The sequence below is a fragment of the Dama dama genome, chromosome 18 (assembly GCF_033118175.1).
Source record: "Dama dama isolate Ldn47 chromosome 18, ASM3311817v1, whole genome shotgun sequence".
In the NCBI taxonomy this organism is placed as follows: domain Eukaryota; kingdom Metazoa; phylum Chordata; class Mammalia; order Artiodactyla; family Cervidae; genus Dama; species Dama dama.
In genome coordinates, this window is record NC_083698.1 from 98,383,841 (window position 1) to 98,406,244 (window position 22,404).

At 44.9% G+C, this 22,404-nt stretch overlaps 1 protein-coding gene across 1 annotated transcript in view; it reads left to right on the forward strand.

The window, feature by feature from the left end:
* TBXAS1 (thromboxane A synthase 1) overlaps positions 1–22,404 on the forward strand; it is a 161,589-nt gene that overhangs the window by 52,508 nt on the left and 86,677 nt on the right. Inside the window, exon 4 of the mRNA XM_061165908.1 lies at positions 19,690–19,786. Coding sequence (XP_061021891.1) covers positions 19,690–19,786 — 97 coding nt within the window. The remainder of the gene's footprint in view (positions 1–19,689; positions 19,787–22,404) is intronic.

Genomic DNA, 22,404 nt, shown 5'->3' on the forward strand with positions numbered 1-22,404 from the left:
CATAGAGTTCGTGATGTCATCCAGCTATCTCGTCACCTGTTGTCCCCTTCTCCTCCTGCCTTCAATCTTTCCCAGCATCAGGGTCTTTTCCCATGAGTCAGTTCTCTGCATCAGGTGGCTAAATTCAAAGAAGCAGCTAATTCCTAGTTCCCATGGAGCTTCAAGTTCCTCTTTGATCACTATTTTGTAAGCAGAAAAACTTCTCTCAAATAAGTTCTCAGAACCCTTGAATGATTTAAAAAAAAAAAAAAAAACGGTTTTAAAGTGTGTTCCTCACAGAGGGCAAAAGGCAATGCAAAAACTAAATTAACTCTAGATCCACAGTGTAAGTTGTCAAACAAAAAAAGTCAGATACTGCACACATTTGAAATTCTACTGAAGATTGAGTAATCAAAGTTTATCTTTAAAATGGAACATGTTCTCCTTTCTTCCTCAGGACCCTTAAATCTTTCAGAGTTTGGGTTGTTTACTATACATTCCCATTCTTCCTGGTCAGTCTTCTGTGTAACATTTCTGCAGCTGTGGACACGAAGTAATTCCCAGCGAGGCACTGCCAAGTTTTATGATGCCTATAGGCCTGGGGCAGATCATAGAAACTTGACTACTCAAATAAGTCCCTTGATTATTTTTCACATCTCAAGACCATGTTCCTAACAACTTCTCCCCCATCTCACCCCCAAGATGCAAGAATTCTGCAGCCCACTATATCAACTTTTCCACTCTGGGTGAGGCTCTCAGTTTATTGGCCTGTTTTAAAAGGCCTGACTCTCTGACATATTTACCACGTTCCCCACATTAACCACTAAGGAGGCACTGTGAGCAGATGATTCTATTTTTGCCTCCGCTTAGAGAAGAACTCACTGATCTTTGCTCTGAACACACGGCTGGTGGATGGCCTGTCACCACATGGTAGGTGGACGTGGGAAGTGTGGTCTGTTGTGGTACAACATCCACCAACACCTCTTGATGCTACTCAGGCTACAGGGGAAATGGGCGTCCTGGTATTAATCAAGACCACGGCCCTTCACAACAGGACCTCAGGGAGAAGCAACTCCAAGACTTCCCTAGTTGGAGAAGCGATTCCAAGACTTCCCTAGTTTGTCCCACTCCATGTTCTCTGCTGTGAATGCAGTACCTGGGTCATAGGACCCACCAGAGAGGCAGTTCTTGAGTGGATCTTCCATTTGTCTTTGAAAGTTGTCTGTAACTCCTCAGGCTCTCTCCTCTATCTCACTGCTGGACCACAGGTTGTATCTTACGAGTGACATGGCCCCTGGATCTTTGCAAAGGACTCCAGCCCAAAGATTCTTAACTGATGCCCCCAAACCTTAGACTTCTCTGCTAGAGGTTGGGTTCTTCTGCACAGGCTCTAGGCACATGGGTCCAATAGTTGTGGCACACAGGCTCTAGAGCATAGGGTCAATAGTTGCCCCGTGGCATGTGGGATCTTCCTGGATCAAAGATTGAACTCTGGTCCCCTGCATTGGCAGACAGATTCTTAACCACTGGACCACCAGAGATGACCCCATCCTAGCCATTTTTAAGTGTAGAGTTCAGTGGCATGAAGGACATTCACATTGTGCAACCGTGACTACTATTCTTCTCCAGAACTCTTTTTCATCTTGAAAAATGGAAACTCTCTACCCATTAAACAATAACTCTTCATTCTCCCTTCCCCTAGCCCTGAGAAGCCACCATTCTACTTACTGTCTCTATGAATTTGGCTAGTCTAGGTACCTGATATAAGTGGAATCATAATCTTTGTCCTTTTGTGATTGGCTTATTTCACTTGGCATGATGTCCTCAGGGCTCATCCATGGAGCATGTATCAGAATTTTCTTCCCTTCTAGGGTTGAATAACAATCTATTTTTTGTATTTACTACATTTTGTTTATCCGTTCATCTGTCGATGGACACTGGGGTGGCTTCCAACTTTGAGCTATTGTGAACAATGCTGCTATGAACACCAGTGTACAAATCTCTCTTCAATACCTCCTTTCCATTTTTTTTTTTTTTTAGATCTATATCCAGAAGTGGAATTGCTGAGATCCTATGTTAATTCTAGGCTTAATATTTTTTATTAATTAATTACTTTATTTTTGGCTGTGCTGAGTCTCTGTTCCTACGAGGGCTTTTTTCTCTAGTTGCGGGTGCTACTCTCTAGTTGTGACGCATGGGTTTCTCATTGCTGTATCTCCTCTTGTTGCAAAGCACAGGCTCTAGGGTATGTGGGCTTCAGTATCTGCAGCACGTGGGCTCAGTAATCTAGATTCTCCAGGCTCTAGAGCACAGGCTTGGTAGTTGTGGTGCACGGGCTTAGTTGGTCCGTGGCATGTGGGATATTCCTGAATCAAGGATGGAACTCATGTCTCTTGCATTGGCAGGTGGATTCTTGACCACTGAGCCTGCAGAGAAGCCCTATGTTTAATTTTTTGCAGAACTTGCCGTACTGTTTAATGTAGCAATTGCATTTGGAGTTGCAATGCTGTATTTTTCCTTTTGACCGTGACTGAGTGGCTGTCACTTCTTGCCTTCAAACCTCACAAGTGACCTCCAGAAGAAATGTAAACCCCTCCCTGTGCTCCGGAACCTTGCTGGTCAGCCTGAATGACACAGTTGTGATCGGAATGCCCGGCCCTTGTCATCTTGCCCCAGCTTCCTGTTGACTACAAGCCAGTGAGCACATTCTTTACCACACTCGCCCCGTTATCAACAGATGCTTGTACTGCACCATAAATTCAGTTTGTTTTAATAAATTCCCAGTAGTCCTTACCCAGAGCCCCTTTTTGCCTTATCTCACTCCTCTCTGCCAAGCCTTTTACAATTTATATGTTTGCTTTTCAATTCTGCTTTTAGCCCCCTCCAAGTTTCCTCTTTCCCAGCAGGTCACTGTGGCCTTTGGGTCTCATTTAAACGTAACCTTCTCTATCTGGAACTCTTTCTCGTTCACAAGGCCTACTCTTCTCTCCCCGGCACTTTCCATCTCCAGGCTTCCTACCTGCAGCAATTTGTCAAGATCAGGTCACTGTCATTTGAAACCTCTGAGTTCTCTCCCTCTGTGCTTCTTTCACAGTCTTTTAGCTATTTTTTGAGGCCTATGTTCCAGCTTTGTGGCCGTTTGCTGGAGGAGACTCACTGAACTCCCCTGGGGTCCTCCCCAGGGCATAGCGTGTGCTTTCATTGAGAGATTAGCTAGCTCTGTAGCTACCCAGGTAAGGGAGAGCTGGCAGGTGGCCTATGGGCTCAGGCACATAGGCTTGGGAGGAAGTTTAGAGGTTTTATCTGAGATGTTGAAAGGGAGACTATAGAGGCCAAAGGTGTGGTGATGGTTCGGACACTGGAGAGGACAACCTCTCTGCAGTGGCAGGAGGGGAGATGGATCTAAGGAATGGTGCTAAGGAAGCGGGTTATTTGAAGTAGGTTATTGTACAGATGCACAGAATGGAGAAGGGCAAGGTGAGGAATGAAGGGGGTGTGTGTGTGTGTGTGAGTCACTCAGTCATGTCTAACCCTTTGCGACCCCATGGACTGTGGTCCGCCAGACTCCTCTGTCCATGGAATTCTACAGGTACAAATACTGGAGTGGGTTGCCATGCCCTCCTCCAGGGGATATTTCCAACCCAGGGATCAAACCTGGGTCTCCTGCCTTGCAGGCAGATTCTTTATCATCTGAGCCACCAGGGATGAAGAGAGAGGATGGAATTTGTAAAAGACAAGCAGACAACCATTCTAACAACCCAGGTGAGCGATAACAGTGATTTGGATCATCAGAAACATGAGGAAGAGAGAGATAGACTTTCATAAAGGACAGCAGAGTTGAACTACTAGTTAGTTACAAGGAATAAGGGCTAGGCAACATTAATCACTGATGTTGGCTTTGAATTCGAGAGAGAAAACGATCATTCCCTATGTAATGAGGAGATGGAGCATAGCAGAGGGGAAGACAGCACCATCCTCGCCACCATCAGTTGTAACTATGACTGAGACTTTGGGTCCAAGGTGGCTTGGGAACAGAGCACTGGAAGAAATTGCCTGGCCACGCTGGGACAGAGGAGTGGGTTGGGGAGCCCCAGGCTACACTTGGAATCTGGAATCTCCCGCCTCTTATCCTCCAGTGGCATTTCCCACAGGGCAGCTTCTGGACCATTTCCATTGACAAAAATAATAGTTACATGGAACTAAAGTGGGGAGTTCCCCTTGGTCAAAGGCTGGAAACACTGGGTTAATCCTTGGAACACAGGTCTCTACTGTTCACGTAATAATGTGCTTGGAACATCTCCAAGTGGGAAATTTAGTATGCAGTGTTTATTTGACCACAGAACTTTTTTTTTCATTTTTCCCCTTTCTGGAATGTCTCTTGGGACTAGAATATGGAGAACAGGCACTGAAAGGAAATGCTGATCTAATAAGCAGCAGCATTTTACTTCAAAAGAATTCCACATGAAAAACAGGCATTGATAAGAAGAGTTTACTTCACCGTTGTAAATTATCAGTGTTACTGCCAGTGATTATTAATCACCTCCCTTTGGAGGTTGTGTGGGTGGGAGTGTGTTTATTCTGTGGCGCTATGGAGAACTGGGGACACAGCCTCATGCTTTGCATGTTTGATTACCTTTTATTCCCACACCTTTCTCTCTGGTCCCTTCCTGTCCCCAACAGACAACCATTCCATTGTGCTTAATGTATATTTTGGGAGGGGGGTGAGTGTTGCAAGTTCTTGCAAACTGGGTATTGTGGTTCATGTGTGTTCTCTTTGTTGTTATTCAGTCACTAAGTCATGTCCGACTCTTTGAAACCCTGTAGACTGCAGCACACAAGTCTTCCCTGTCCTTCACCATCTCCCAGAACTTGCTCAAACTCATGTCCATTGAGTCAGTGATGCCATCCAACCAACTCATCCTCTGTCATCCCCTTCTCCTCCTGCCCTCAATCTTTCCCAGCAATAGGGTCTTTTCCAATGAGTTGACTCTTTGCATCAGGTGGCCAGAATATTGGAGCTTCAGCATCAGTCCTTCCAATGAATATTCAGGGTTGATTTCCTTTAGGATGGGCTGGTTTGATCTACTTTCTGTCCAAGGGACTCTTCAGCTCATGCCAATGGTGGTGTCACATCACTCATTTATCCCTTAGTTTCTTTACTTTGCACTACGCTTTGAAGCTCCATCACGACGCTGTGCGCCCATCATGTCTGTTACCTCCAACTTCTGCCTGTCATTCTGCAGTGCAACCCTGCCCAGCTTTCCCATCCACTCTCCCAGAGGGGGATACCCAGTGGCCTCCAGCAAACAACACTGCAGTGGACATCCTTTTTTGGGCACTTTCTGGACTGGTGCATGTATTCTATGGGCTATGGCCTGCTTTTAAGACCATAAGAAAGAGAGATCTTTGTAGTAGTAAATGTTATTTACCACATGTAGTGAAATGTTATTAATCCATAATAGTTTTCCAGTCCTCTGTCTGGGTCTTGACCTTTCAATACAGTATCTCATGTGACTATCCCAAGAACACTTCAAGTTTACCTGGCCTAATTGCATTAGCCCCAATTTATTGCAGTGACCAAAAAGTCTGTTTTGGACTTGATGGACTTTTTGGCCAGTGCAATATTTGGGAACATCAGTGACTTTAAAACAAGAATGACATGCAGTTAGTAAGAGGTACACACAGGGAAGAGCAGGTTCTCCTTGTTATGTACATGTGTGCTCAGTTGGGTCCAACTCTTTGCAACCCTGTGGACTGTAGCCTGCCAGGCTGTCCATGGAATTCTCCAGTCAAGAATAGTGGAGTGGGTTGCCCTTTCCTCTTCCAGGGGATCTTCCCAACCCAGGGATCGAACCTCTATCTCCTGCATTGGCAGGCAGATTCTTTACCACTGAGCCACCCGGGAAGCCCTTGTTGATCCAAAGCCTCTTCTGTTCCCCTGTCCGCTTGGTTGTTCCTGGGACACTCTGCACTCCTGCCTTAGGATGACGGCCCTCACAGCAGTTGTGTCATTGTTTACTGTCCTGCTGTCCTGCTAGAGTATAAACTCCATGAGGACAGAAACTCTGTCTCTTGTTTGCTTGCATACTCCCAGGGCCTAGACTGCACAAGAAATGCTCAGGAACTATTTGCTTAATAACCAAAGGAATCTCCACTGAATACGTGCCTTTCAGGACATGTTTGTCCCCAAGAAAACCTCAAACGGGAAGGTCTTGCTGTTTTGATGATTTTGGTAATTAGTGTTATTTCCCTGGAACATAATGAAAGGACTTGGGGAAAGTCTTTCATCCTAAAATCAAGGCTTTGGGTGGCAGCGTCTATAATCTTTCCCCTTCTGTGACCTATGAGCCATCCATCTAGGAATTAGCCCATAAAAATATAAAATTGATTTAATCCCACATCAAGCCATCTTGGGACCCATAGGATAAGGTGAAGGGCAGACTCTTATGATGTGCTCCACTGGGTTGGGCTCTGCTCTCAGATCACTGGTTTTCCCTCCCCAGGAAAGCCTTTTCTCTAGCCCTACTCTTAGGGGTCTGCCTAAGGTGACAGGAAGTGCATTGGATTGGGAGGCAGAGCTGGGTCTGGTCTGAGCTCAGCTCCTCCCAGCTGTGGGACTAGAATGAGTGACTTGACCATGATATTCACTTTTAACAGATACCCAAGCGCCTGCCCGCCTCGCAGGCTGATGTGAAACCAAAGGAACCATCAGTGGTCTCCATGAGCACAGCCCCCATCCCTGCAGGGAGCAGGGATCCTGACCATGATGCCTCAGCCCCTCAGGGTGGGCTTTCAAAGGTCCTCTTGCAGCCACCTGCCATCCCAGAGGAGTGCCCACTGCAGGAGCCCGTCCCTGGCTAACTCTGGGGTGAATCTCCCCAGTTCTGCATGTGGGTGTTCTCTGGCCTCTCATGCCTCCTCCTGCACAGGGGCTGCTCCAGGGCAGGGGCCTGTGTCCAAGTGCTGCCCCCTAGTCAGCTCACCTCTTGCGACCTCTGTTTTCCTAGCTATGAAATGGGGGTGTTTGGCTAGAATGATGGTCAAGCTTCCTTCTGTTCCTGAAATACTATGATCTGTGCTTTAATTTCCATCCCCTCACTGCCCTGCCTCTTATTTTTCCCCAGCTGTGTCTAAAATTCTGTGGCCATTAAATTCTCCTTTCTTGACAGTTCCACATCTGGGCTTTCTAATAATCCCTAGCCCGAGACAGCACATTCCTTGGGTGGCATGGAGTTCCAGGCCACACTGTCTTTTCAGGACTCATTCTAGCTCTTGCCAAGCCCCTCAATTCGTATTCTGAGTTCACACATCATTGAGAGAGAGGAGATTTTGCTACATACTCTCACACAAATATATGTCCTGCACATATTCTATGTAATAGCATGCGTGTGCACTCTCACACACACACACACACACACACACACACACCTCCTTCTGATGCCTGTGAATCTACACACTTGGGCATAACTGTGTGGGTGCAAATATTCTGGGACAGCCAAATGCCTATTTTAATGTTTCTTTGTCCCTGCAGTGCCATCTAACTATTTATTTAGTAGCTTGACGCTGTTTGCATCAACAACTTTGCCTTATAGGCTCTTCTTCATGTTTATGATTCTTACTGTGAAAAAAATTGCTTGCCTAACATCTGTTCTGAATTTGTTTTTTCTTCCTTTTTATTTATCTGTTCCCTACTGAATTAAATTTGCACCAAGGACAGTAACTCGAATTGGAAACTTCAGTGTCCTTCAGGATTTCTATACACTTCAATACATCTCTTAATTACTCTTTTTTTATTGTTATGAGATATACATATATATTCATGCTCACACGGGCAGATTGGTTTGTAGTTTACCTCTGTCTGTCCCCCTCTGGGGAATAAGTTTTATTAACTGAATAAATTAAATGGGCGGGTGTATCCAATAGAGTAGAGAGGTTTATCGTTGTAGATTTGCTTCAGATAATTTTCCCCCATTGCTGCCCAATTCCCTCCTTTAGCCACAGCTCTGTTTGGGAGAAAGCTTGACTAGAGCTCGATGCAGCCACAATTCAGCAGGAACTAGAAGGGCCCTTTGTCCTCCAGGCCCACTTATGTGAACTCAGATCCGATTCCTTATTAAGCCCCTATTCTGACTACTTATAAACCCCCACAGGGACCAAGCATGCATGTCCCCAGTGGTAGAAGGTCCCTAAAGAAGAGTAATGAGATCTGCTTTTCCACCCGCTATCTCTGCCAGGTGAATAGACTGTGACACCCAAGACTCAAGGAACTGGCCCCATGTCACCCAGTTCTAATTCCAAATGCAATTCCCTCTCTACCCTCAGGTCCTCGCTCATTCAGGGAGGCTCTCCATCCCTCCCCTCTTTCTGAGCTTTCCCATACTCACTTCAGTCTGTGTCTCTGTCTTCGGATGGCACAAAGACTGACAAGATGGTACCCCCACATCTGAAGAACTAGCTCCCTCTTGGCCCCTCTCCAGACATCATCCACTCAACAGATAATTCGATTTCCGCTAAGTGTCTATCCTTGGGCTGACGGTGGTGGGAGAAACCGCTCCACTCTTCTCCCAAAAGTATCACTCATGTCTCATTTCCTGAAGAAAATCTGGCACCTAATTTAGAAGAGAAACACAGACCTGGGCCAAGTCTGACAAGAATGCCGGGTGATATGAGTGACTGAATACGCCACATTGAACAGACAATCTGAAGCCAGGAATTGGGTAGAATCATGGGCCAGTGAAAGCAGAGAAGGCTTCCAGGAGGACGCAGCAGTCGAGCACAGTCTGGAATAATGGGGAGATGAGGAGGAGAAGGGAACAACGGTCTACCTGGTGAGAACAGTCAGAAGGACCTTAGGGTGGGGATGGTGGGAGGAGGGGTAGCTGACGGCTAGAGATGGAGACACAGAAGAGATGGGGACACAGAAGGGGTGGCCAGTTGCTGTTAGGTGACCCTGAAGGGATGCGGAAGGCTCTGGGCCAACTGCACTCTCTGCTGGAGCAAGATCTCGGCGCCAACACATGAGGGAAACTTTGATTCAAACACGCTTTCTGGCAGAGCCGTTGGCTTGCAACAGGAGCCTGGCTCACCTCGGTGACTCCACACACAGCCAGACCTGGGATGACCACAAAGATTAGCGCTCAGCTGAAGAAGCCAGTAGGGTGGACGCAAAGGTGATGCCCCTGCCAAGCGGTAGAAGAGAAAGACAAAGAGTTAGCCACACATTTCAGAGGGGATGGGGACCAGTGACTTTGAGAATGCAAGATAAAGGCCAGTAAAGAGAAACAAGGTTCGAGTCTGGCTTCAGATCTGCCAGTAGCAGGAACTGAGAATGCAGGAAGATAAGAAGTGATTTCTTAGAACTAGAAAGGCAGATGCAGAATCGTCTTCCCAGCTACCTGTTGGTATGAGGTGCTCTGCCAGCTTCTCAGGGATGCAAGACAAATCAAGACAGGGCTTTGTCCTCAAAGAACTCACAGAGTAGTGAGGAGACTGTCAAGGAAGCCCAAGAAATAAAACAGTGAGATGCAAGTCAATAAGATGAATGGACACGATGCCACGGAAACTACGGGAAGTGAAGGGTCTGAGAAGACTCCACAGAAGAAGCGACAGGTGACCTGACTGTCAGAAAGGTTTTCCAGACAAGATACAGACCAGGACTTCTGAAGGACAATCATGTGCAAAGGAACGGAAGCGTAGAAAAACAGTGCAAATGAAGGGAACTGCAAATAACTGTTTCATAGCAGCAATGTATGGTTACAGTTCCCAAACTGTGCGCTAAGGCACCCAAAGGTGCCATAGAGAATTCACAGGGGCTTCCTGGGATATCTTCAATATTCATGGTGAACACAGTGACATCTGTGGGTCATGATGAGAACTACTTAGTGCAATATGTGCTTTCTTTTTCAAATGTTTACTTAGTTGTTAGAACATGTGTTGTTGTCGTTGTTTAGTCCCTCAGTTGTGTCCCACTCTTCACGACCCCATGGACCTCAGCACGCCAGGCTTCGCTGTCCTTCACTATCTCTCTCCTGGAGTTTGCTCAAACTCATGTCCATTGAGTCAATAAGGCCATCCAACCATCTCATCCTCTGTCACCCCCTTCTCTTTCTGTCCTCTATCTTTCCCAGCATCAGGGTCTTTTCCAATGTCAGCTCTTTGAATCAGGTGGCCAAAGTATTGGAGTTTCAGCTTCAGCATGAGTCCTTCCAATGAATATTCAGGGTTGATTTCCTTTAGGATTGACTGATTTGAACTCTTTGCTGTCCAAGGGACTCTCAAGAGTCTTCTCTAGCACCACAGTTTGAAAACATCAATTCTTCAGTGCTCAGCTTTCTTTATGTGAACTTTCTCTCACATCCATACATGACTACTGGAAAAACCATAGCTTTGACTAGACAGACCTTTGTCGGCAAAGTGATGTCTCGGCTTTTTACTACACTGTCTAGGTTTGTCATAGCTTTCCTCCCAAGAAGCAAGCATCTATTAATTTCATGGCTTCAGTCACTGTCTGCAGTGATTTTGGAGCCCAAGAAAATAAAATCTGTCACTGTTTCCCCTTTTCCCCCTTCTGTTTGCCATGAAGTGAAGGGACTGGATGCCATGATCTTCATCTTTTGAATGTTGAGTTTAAAGCCAGCTTTTTCCACTCTCCTTGGTGGAAGAGGAGTGGGACAGGAGAGAGTTCCTACAGGGCTCCTCATTGCAGTTAAGAAGCTTGGACATTCTTGCTTCAAACAATGGAGAGTCATTAGAGGTTTGCTGATGGTGGGATAGCACGGTCAGTTTCTGTTTCACAAAGGTAGACTTGGCCTTGATGGGGCTGTTGGTCTGGGAGCAGCAATCCGTATAGTGAGCTACTTGAGTGTCCTAGTGAGAGAGATGGGCCTGGGCTCGGGGGCTTAAGAGGTCGGGCCTAGATACAGCCTGCTCCACTAACATTACAGAACCCCTGGGGGAGGAGCTAAGATGGCGGAGGAATAGGACGGGGAGACCACTTTTTCCCCTACAAATTCATCGAAAGAACATTTGAACGCTGAGCAAACTCCACAGAACTCCTATAATAAATTCAATCCTGTAATATAAATGTTAGACTTCAATGTTAGAAAATGACCAGATCCTTGCATTTAAACCACTCACAACCAAGTAAAAATATAGCCAAGAAAAGAACTACAGTTAGTGGAATACTGCTAGAAGTTAACCTGGCGAGATAGAAAGAAGGACGACTGATCCAGGGAGGCAGGGGACCAGCATATGCAAAGGCCCCCGTGGATGTGAGAGGTGATGGAGAGTGTCAGGAAGACAGGTTGATCATTGGTGCTGGCTCTTGTGTGGTGGGCAATACGGAGGGATGAGGCCAGAAGCAAGGCAGGGGCTGGGCTGTGAAGGACATTTGCACGTGCTCAGGACTCCCAAAGGCTTTCGTGGAAACAAACCACTGAAGGATGTTAAGCAAAGAGAGCTACAATCAGATTGGCTTCCCCACCCCTACCCCACTTAGGACTGCAACAAGAGGCACACAGGATTTTAAGTTCCCTGACTGGGGATCGAACCCAAGTCCCCTGAAGTGGAAATGCAGTCTTAACCACTGGACCATCAGGCAAGTCCCCAGACTTGCATTTTACAAAGCCCTGATGGATAAATGGAATCAGGGCCCTTGTGCAGATAAGCAGTTGGTCAGGAAGACAAGTCAGAGGGGCGGAGGCATAAATCTGAGTGCATGGTCCAATGTCCAGCCGGGAAGTGAAGAACCACAGAGTCCACCGGCATCTGAGGGCAGGAGAGGAGAGCTGACCTGGCTCCAAGTATCGCAGAGAGGGAAAAGGCTGACTCAGTCCTTGTGGCTCTGAGGGGCTCTGTGAGGTCAGGGCCCGCCCCCAGGCACCAGTGCCCTGAGGCTTCCCTAGGCAGGTAAGGCACACCCTGACCTGAGTGACAGGAGAGAGCCAGAAGAAAGCAGCTCCAACTCCAGGGACCTGTGTCTGTCACTGGCTCCTCAAGAAAAGCGTCCCCAGCAACTTGAGTAGATTCCGCCTCTCTGCTAACTCAGTCCTGCCTTGTTCTAATGACAGATCAGGTTGCTAATGAGAAAGGGCAGGATGCTCGGCTGAGTCAAGCTGGGAAGGAGCCACAGGACCGCGAAGCCATGGCTTCTCCACAGACTGTGGGTCGCCCAGCCCGCCTACGGCCCACCACAAGGCTTGGATGCCTACTTAGCTCCCTTGGAACATTTTAGAGACTGATCACTCATGTGGGATCTCCAGCGGTCAACGCCCACCCTTCCCCACTGAGCTGCCCACGACCTTCTCATCCACAGTCTAGGGCAGAGGTCAGACTGAAGGCCAGGACGACAGTTACCCTATTAGCCTCCTCAACCTGCTGGGACATGGCCCTGACACTGAGGCAAGGAGTCATCTGATGCTCACTGTTTAGCAGTCATCAGTTGCTAGAGGCCCGCATCTTTGGAAAAGACCCTAATGCTGGGAAAGATGGAGGGCTTGAGGAGAGGGAACGACAGAGGATGAGATGGTTGGATGGCATCACTGATTCAAGGGGACATGAGTTTGAGCAAGCTCTGGGAGATGCTGAAGGACAGGGAAGCCTGGCGTGCTACAGTCCACGGGGTCACAGAGAGTAGTTGGACATGACTGCGCGACTGAACACCAACAAAAGAGGCCTGCATCAGTTTTTCAGTCTCTACCTGGAAACCTGAAGTCTCCAGAAGCACATTCAGGTTCTTTGTACCTGACCTCCTGGGGACGCTTATCACTCAGCTTCTTCATTCCTACAAAGTGACACCAGCAGCCACCCACCCCACCCCCCATGAGCTGGGGCCTTCACTCCTGATTGGGAGGTTATCATGACCGGTATTTGCCTAAAACCTTACTACAGACAAAGCATTCTCTTGTTTCTCCTCTGACCCTCATAACAGCCTCTTTATCCAGGAAATTGGCTCAGGAAGGTTGTGGTTTGCTCAAGGTGACACAGCTGTTAAAACACAAGGACACGGCCTTGAACCTGAGTCCTGACAGCTGCACCACCGCCGACCCCCACCTCAGCTCCTGACAAGACGAACCTCTTTTTTTTTTTTTTTCCTTATTACAAAAGCACTCACTGTAAACTAGTGGAACATTAAAGACATTTGTTCGTTGTTCAGTCACTAAGTCATGTCAGACTCTTTTTGTGACCCCACGGACTGTAGCCCACCAGGCTCCTCTGTCTATGGGATTCTCCAGGTGAGAATACTGGAGTGGGTTGCCATGCCCTCCTCCAGGGGATCTTCCTGACTCAGGGACTGATCCTATGTTTCCTGCATTGGCAGGCAGATTCTTTACCACTGCACCACCTGAGAAGCCCCTATTAAAGATACACAATGTGAAAAGTAAAAGTCCCCATAATATGCACCGTTAGCTATACATCTTCCTCCAGAGTTTTTCTAGGGATACTGTTAACATACATGAGCCTAGTGCCTGACAGTTTGTGCTCAATACATGCTTGTTGAATGAGCTAACCATCAAATGGATTATTATTTTATTTCCACAACTGTATGTACTATTTCCCAATGTGCTTTTTCATTCAGCTGTGTGACTTAGACATCCTTTTGTACTGATGCTTGTAGGTACCTCCCGATCAACCACTCTTTATAGCTTAGCCAACCCTTGATGGGGGCAGACCTTCTGGAACAGAGCCAGGCAGCCCACAGGCTAAGAGCAGCAGGCCACCAGGCCTCAATTCCCAGAAGGCAATTGTGAACTATCTTGGTTGAACCGACTGGTCAATGTTTTTAAAAAATAAGAAAACAACTACTTAAACAAGCCAAACAAGTATTATTTTTGCCTGCACAATACTTCACTGATTTGCCTAAGTTTTCTCTTCCACCAGGTGCTTCAGAGTTGAGTAAGAACATTCTTATGTGCGTAAATAAGTATAAATGAGTAACTGGCTAAGAATTTTTTGCCCCCCAAAGTGACGATCCATACATTTCAGTTAGAAAGGAGCAAGAAGTTACCTTCGTAATTAGGCTGGGGTGGAGGGTTGTTTCTGGGCCATTAAACAAGAAGCTGCTCTGACTTTCCACCTTTAAAAGACACAGTCTGCACAGCTAGAAGCCTGGCTGTTCACACACCTGCTCGGCCTGAGGAAGAAGTGTCGCTGGTATAGATGATGGCAAGGTCCTGGCCACAGGCCCAGGCTCTGGCAGTCGTCAGATTGGGATCAAATCCCTATCTTGGGCAATTACTTAACAACTCTAACATCTCTTAACTTAACATCTCTTGTCAGTTTTCTATTCTGACAAGTGGGTATAGTAACTACCCTATCCATTTTCTATGAGGAAAAAATGAAATCCTACAGGCAGTGCACTCAGAACATGGCTGGTAGGTAGTAAGCACTCAATAAACACTAGCAATTGTGCTTATCAGATTCTGAGAAGGGTCTTCAAGTCATTCAAATACTTCACTGATTGATTCCACTGTTAACAGGATATGTTTTCAAGCCCTATAGTTGTTCAGTCGCTAAGTCATGTCCAACCCTTTGCAGCCTCATGAACTTTAGCATGCCAGGCTTCCCTGTCTTTCACCATCTGCTGGAGTTTGCTCAAACTAATTTCCATTGAATCAATGATGCCATCCAACCATCTCATCCTCTGTCATCCCCTTCTCGTCCTGCCTTCAATCCTTCCCAGCATCAGGATCTTTTCCAATGAGTTGGCTCTTCACATCAGGTGGCCAAAGGATTGGAGCGTCAGCCTCAGCATCAGTCCTTCCAATGAATATTCAGGGTTGATATCCTTTAGGACTGACTGCTTTACTCTCTATGCCCTATGGAAAGTAGACTTAAAATTCAAAGACTATTATTTAACTTCCTTTTTAATTCATAAGAACTACAGGATTTAAAGCAGAGCAAACTGTTGAGATTGCGTGGTTTTACTCCCATGTTTCAGGGGCAAGGAAGCTGAAATGCAGAATTCCCAGAGTCCACCTATAAGGCTTGTATGGGTAAGCAGCAGAGCTGGGTGATCCTGGATCCTGACCTGGCCCTAGGGCACATGGCTTTGCAGTATTCCACCCCCTCAGGGCTTCTTGGTGGCTCAGATGGTAAAGAATCTGCCTGCAATGCAGGACACCCAGGTTCCATCCCTAGATTGGGAAGATCCCTGGAGAAGGGACTGGCTATCCACTCCAGTATTCTTGCCTGGAGAATCCCATGACAGAGGAGCCTGGTGGGCTACAGTCCAAGAGGTCACAGAGAGTCAGATACGACTGAGCCTCTAGCACTTTCACCCCACCTCAGGAGGCAGTGACATGTGGCCATACGTTCACACCAGTGTACAAAACTGAGATCAGACCCTCTTTTTTAAAAAAAAAGAAAAAAATTGTTTATATATTTATTTGTCTTTGTTGGGTCTTCATGTGACGTGCAGGACCTTCATTGAGGCATGCGGGCCAGAGCATGGGGGCTCAGTAGTTGCAGTTCCTGGGCTTAGTTGCCCCAAAGGATGTGGGATCGTAGTTTCCTTACCAAGGATCAAATGCACGTCCCCTGAATCGGAAGGCAGATTCTTAACTGCTGAACCACGGGGGAAGCCTCTGAGATCAGAGCCTCTTGGGGAAGTATGTTTTGAGAGGCAGAATGGCATTAGGTATTCACAAGGTTGAAAAGGAAAAGGAATACCTTGCAGTATTTAGGACTTCTGGATTACAAATGATAGAAATCCAGCTCAAACACACTTAAAAGTGCAAGCTAATTTAAGCTTGGAAGATGCAAGGAACACTGCAGGAAGCATATCTTGACCTGGAGTTTGTGCCAGCATGTGGTACAAAGATGGCCACTGACTGTTCTGGGTTCATATATTCCTAGTTAAGCACCTTCAGGAGAAAAACAGAGCTTTCCTCAAGCAGCCTCCAAGTATATACTTACACATACACCCAATGAAGGATTCTGACTGGTCCTGACTCAGTCATGCACCCACCCTGTGGACCAGTCACTGTTGTCAAGGAAATGAGATACCGTAATCAGCCATGCCTGATGGTGAGTCCACCCCCATGGCCAAAAGGGCAGGCTCTGTCATCGACAGCTCCTCCAGAACTGGTGGTACGGGGGAGGGTGCTTCCTCAAGGAGGGCTGGGCAGACAAAAACAGGGCAGCCATTCAGACATCCGAAAGGAAAAACAAGCTTCATTTAAATGTTTCTCTGATCAAGATCTTTCCAGGAGCTCCTCAAACTACAGATGAGTGTTTGTATAAATATAAATCCATAAGATTACACAATTTACATGTAAAATGGGGCCAGTTTTCTCACGAGGTTCATAAACCAGCTCTGAAGCAATTCTAAAGAAATGGTGACAAAATTGTTTTTAGCATTAGCAACATTACTAAAAAAAAGCTCAAAGGCTCCCAAGGTGCCCACTTGGAAGGACAACTTTCGTCTGAATGTAGAAGTATTATTTGGGTTTTTTTTTTTTTTTGGAAATCCAGATTATATGGACATGAGTTTGAGTAGGCTCCGGGAGTTGGTGATTGACAGGGAAGCCTGGCATGCTGCAGTCCATGGGGTCGCAAAGAGTCAGACACGACTGGGCGACTGAACTTACTGTAAAATTATTTTGGTAATAACTAAATCAATACAAATGATTGTATTATTTGTAAATTATTTTGGTAATAACTAAATCAATACAAATGAATCATTACCAAAATAGGTGTGCATCTCAATGTAAATGCTTTCCTTTTAGAACTAAGAATTTAGGGAAATGAGAATCACAGCATGAGCTTTAGTTAAATCTAAAGCGGGGTTTTTAACATGGGGTTTGTGGGTCCCCCAATCTGGTTACTGTCGATCAGCTGTCAGTACTGGTTACTGGAGAGCTTATTAAAGTTAGAAGGGACTGGGTCCCACCCCAGAGATGCTGGTCAGGAGGTCAGGCATCACTACTTTTTGAATCCTTAGTCGGTGCTTTTGACCAGTCCTTGAGGCTGAAAACCACTGCCCTAGAACAGCATTTCTTGAATTGTGGGAGTAATCCTTTACATCAGAATCTGGAGAGCCTGTTCAAATGCAGATTTCTGGGCTCCTCCCAGCCTACTAGATCTGCTCCAGAGAGGAACAGAGCTGTGGCTATCTTTTAAGTTCCCAAGTGACTTTTAAACATTTGAAATTTTTTGAGATAATTATAGATTTACAGGAAGTTGCAAAAAAATGTACAAAAGATCCTGTGTACCCTTTTACCCTGTTTCCCCCAATGATTACCTCTTGCATAGCTACAGTACATCATCAAAACCAGGAAATTAACATTGATACAATCCATAATGGGCTTCCCAGGGGGCTCAGTAGGTAAAGAGTCAGCCTGCAATGCAAGAGATGCAGGTTCAATCCCTGGGTTGGGAAGATTCCCTGGAGGAGGGCATGGTAACCCACTCCAGGATCCTTGTCTGGAGAATCCCAAGGACGAGGGAGCCTGGCAGGCTACAGTCTATAGGATCGCAAAGAGCTGGACACGTCTGAAGCTACTGAGCACACACAGCATGATCCATACTTATTCAGATTTTATCAGATTTTCAAGCCTTTGTGTGTGTGTGTGTGTGTGTGTGTGTGTAGAATCCTCTGAAGTTTTATCAGATGTGTAGGTTTGTGTAACCACTACTGTACGTTAAGACTCAAAACTGGTCACCACAAGGCTCTCTTGTGCTACTTTTTACAGTCACACCACCCTATCACACCCCCCCACATCCCTAGAGTTTAGAATCTACTCATCTCTTTTCCTTTAGAAACAACTAATCTCACTGCTGTTTCAAAAACATATAAATGAAATCATATAATATGTAACCTTCCTAGATTGGCTTTTTTCATTTCAGGTGTCGAACAATTCCTCAAATTTCATTTTAAAATGCTATGAAAGGGAAATGTCTTGGGGAAATGTCCACAGTTTTTACCAGATTCTCAAAAAAATTCTATGACATGCCCCATAAAGTTTATAAAAGCATTGGTTCATGGTTTTTTGGGCGTTATTTCTGGTCTTCTTGGCTAAAATCAATTTTAAAAAAACAAACTAGTGAATATTTTTTCTTCTACCACATCTGTTGAATTCCTGTGTCCCAAAGATTTCTCTAACAGTTTGGGAAATATGATCACTCAGATGAATATTTCTGAGTGCCTGACATGTGCCAGACAAATATTATTTTTTCCCTAGTTAGTAAGAAGGGGAAGAGTTAAAACATTAAAGACTCTTTTAGCTTATGAAAAGTTCTAAGTAACTAAGAAGTCAGAGCAAACTTTGCTGCTTTCTTGCCATATGACTTAAACTTGCTCTGCTCTTTACCTCTCGGAACTGGATGTGCCAGTGATCAAATAACATCCTGAAAAATAATTCCATACACAGTACTGAAAACATGGCATTATGCAGTGGGGCTACTTGTCATCACTCTGGTTGGCTTTATACAGTTGCTAGTCAAGAGCTCATAGCTCTTCCAGGCATGCTTGTCCCTGGGCAATTGTTGAACTGATTCCTCTGCCTGCCACACCCTCACTCCCCTTTGCCACCCGCCTATCTGGACTAATTCTTGCCCATCCTTTGAAACTCACGTTAGGAAGCACCACCTCTAGGAAGATTTCATTCTCTCTTCACGCTTTCAGTGGGGTGTGCCCCCAATGTCACCCATGCTTGCCAGATGTCATGGTGGATGGTGATTATCTAATCGCCACTGCCACCAGGCTCTGAAACCCTTGAAGGCTATGACTGGGTCTTAGATGCTTTTACGTCCCCAACACTTTAACAAATAGCAAAATTTATTTAATAAATAAATGACAATATGTCCTTAAACAGCTTCCTTTTGGCGTTTACCACAACTGCTGACTGGCTTAGATTTTCCTCCATTTCTTTTTTTTTTTAAAGTTTTGATGTGGATCATTTTCAAAGTCTTTATTGAATTTGTTACAATATTGCTTCTGTTGGATGTTCTGGGTTTTTGGCCCCGAGGTGTGTGGGATCTTAGCCTCCCCAACAAGGGATTGAACCCGCATCCCCTGCGTTAGAAGGCTAAGTCTTAACCACTGGACCACCAGGGAAGTCCCTCTGTTTCTTCATTAGTGTCATAGTATCTCCTGAGCTCCTTCACATGTAGGTGTAACACCCAGCTGTTCGGTCTTTCCCTGCAAGTTTAATCTTCCCTGAATTCTTATAAAGGTTTATCACTACACTTTAGGCTTTTGCCTAAGAATCAGTATATACAAGTCACTGATCTTCTCTTGCTAGAATGCCTGTCTCCCCAGTTTTGGCAAATAGGGACAACACTGACCTGTACCATTTTCCTTCTTGGTCTTACTACTGGATCCTATAAATTCTGTATTATTGTGTTTAAACTTACAGATCTGTCTTTCCTATCAAGGGGGTGAGTTTCCTGGGGCTAAAGACTGTCTCTTATTCATCCCAGAGTCTCCAGGGACTGGTACCAGGTGGGATTCCATAAATGCTTGTGGAATGAAGTTTGGTGTTAGGTCATCAGAGCTCTGCCGTTCCTCACGCTTAGCACATGCATTTCCTCATCTTCTCCACACCGTCACTCCCTATTTATCCTTTATCCCTGATTCTAAGCCACTGTGAATTCTTTCTGGAAAGGAGAAGAGAACAGACAAATACAACATTTATCATTTTTAATTTAAATTTAATTTAAAGTCATTTTAAATTAAACATTTTAAAGTAATTCTCTTATTCCTCCCAGGTACTATCTTGGTCGTCGGATGTTTATTGTTATCTCTGAGCCAGACATGATTGAGCAGGTATTGGTTGAGAAGTTCAGTAACTTTACCAACAGAATGGTATGTAATTTTCTTTCTGCATATGGATGGAGGGGGAATCCTTCTAAGATGCAAGGACCACACATCACATCTAACAGGGACGTGATTGGGCCTCTTACAGGGTTTAGATCAGTTCAACTCAAAACTGAGCTCCCCAGTGAATTCAAGTTTTCAGAAGAGATGTACAGGACTGTTACAAAAGAATAGCGTTTACATTTAAAAAATGCTTCAAGAAAGCGAAAGCTCAAGAGAAGTGGTAGCTGATAAAAATGCTGAAACTGGGAGGGTTTTAAAAGCTGTGTTCAAAGCTAGAGGAATCCAGAGAGCATAGGTCAAGCATTTGAGGAAGACCAAGGAAGGTTAATAAATATCAGAGGGAAAGTAACATTTCAAGACTCCTGTGCTTACATCTTTCCCAGAGAGTATCAACGTCTTAAGATTGGAAAAGGAAGACAAGTAACATGACCAGGGAAATTCATCACCAAGTAACAAGTCTCTAACCCACTAAAGGAGGTACATATTCCATCTTTTTTTTTTTTTTTTTTTTTCACCCAGTACATATCCTACTCTTTGTTTTTGATGAGAAAGCCCAACGAATGGAAGAGATGACAGACAACGGCACAGGTCAGGGCTATCCGTATTTTCCGAAAATGAGGAGATAAGAATCCTAATAGAGATGATCAACAGCCTTCATGCTGACTTTTGGAAAATAGTCTAAAGTGAATGAATAAACAGTTGCTTGTGAGAATTCAGAAAATCTCTATGTGCCAATCTTTTTTTTTGTCAAATTAAACTCATCTTCCATTCTTATAGGAATAGTAAGCAATGTATTCACTCTTTTGTTGGTTATTTAACCAACCTTTGCACACTTGTGCTATATACCAGGCACTGTCTAGGTACGGATTAGAAAGAGATAGAAAATTCAGTATTGTCCTCAAGGAGCTCATAGGCTAATGACAGAGGCAGAGAGGAAGAAAACCAGTATAATACAGAATGGTGAGCATGGAAAACACTGCTCCACCCAAAATGGAAAAAGGGAAAGACTTCTTAGAGGTGAGGTGGCTGAGACTGTCTTATTAAAGAAATTAGTGCCCACCTGTGTTCTGTACTGGTTGAGCTGTCCAGAGTATTTCTTCACATTAAATTTCACAGAAACTTATAAGACTGGTACAGTTACCATCTGTATTTTACTGACAAAGAAATAAGACTCAGGTTATAGGAGGAAGACTAATAGAATCCATGTGCCATCTCCCAACTCATGTCCAGGACTTTTTCTACTGCCATTATTGTAACACCTGCCTAGGTGATATTTCTGGATTGTTAAGGTTTCACGGAGTAATTGGTTACTTACCCCAAACACACTCACCTTCCAGTCCCAGAGTAGCATGTCCAATTGCTATTAACAAGAGAATCCCTCACCTTTACTACACCCATCCAAACCCTTGGTATTCTTCCAGGCTCTCCTCAAATTCTTTCTCCCCCATTAAACTTTCCCTACTTCAACTTTTATTTACTATTCCCACCTCTCTTAAGTGTAACAGCATTGATCATCTGCATCAGTGGTACCCAACCTTTTTGGTACTGGGGACTAGTTTTATGGAAGATAATTTTCTCAACAGGCTTGGTGTGGGGAATAGTTTCATAATGATTCAAGCACATCATATTTATTGTGCACTTTATGTCTATTATTATTACATCAGCTCCACCTCAGATCATCAGGCATTAGATCCCAGAGGCTGGGCAGCCCTGGACTATGTCACTGCCATCATTTTCTCAGTCACTCCCATTGTGCCTTCGACTATTTACTGTAAATGAATGCATGACTTTCACCCTAACTTGATTAACTTTAAGCTTATCCTTCTATTTTATACCCAGGGCCCAACCACATAATGACTCCTCAGTATTCAATATACCCTTGTTCAAACTGAATTGACTCTCCATCAACTTAATATTCTCCCCAGATGATTGAGGTAGTACTTGGAGATTCAGTATACACTCTTCCTCTTGTAAGTCATTCACAAACATGTAAGAAGATCCATCATGAATTAGACCTCTAGGAAACCCTAATGTTTTTCCATCTGGGAATGTATCTATTTATCTTCAGCTTAGTTTATGGTCTTTAAGCCAACCCCATATTCATGATAAAAACAATCCTTAGTGACTCAGTTTTTAGAAGACCATCTTTAGAGTGGGATTTTCTCATAGGTTTTGAAAGTCAAATTAAACTGGGCTCTGCGGTTCTCTCTTATCCATATGCTTATATATCTGCTCAAAGAACTCAAGGAGATTAGTGAGGCATGATTTCTTCTTCCTGACACCATGCCGCCTCCCCTCTAATAAGCCATGTTTACTTAAGTGTTCAGCGATTCAGCTTTATTACACATTCATTCAGTAAACACTAAATGCTTACTCCATGCAAGCCTCTACCAAATGGTCCCTTGTGATACAGAAAATACCTCCGCATGTTAGTTTGACGCATTAAGTGAAAAGGAACTTAAATAACGCATGGTTTCATTTGCCAACTATGAGAACCCATCTCTGCTCACAAATCCAGGCTTGACTTACGTGGTACACATGACAGCCTGGTGGAGAGTGGTGCGGATGGGTTCACCTCTGAACTTGGATGTCGGCTGTAGGCA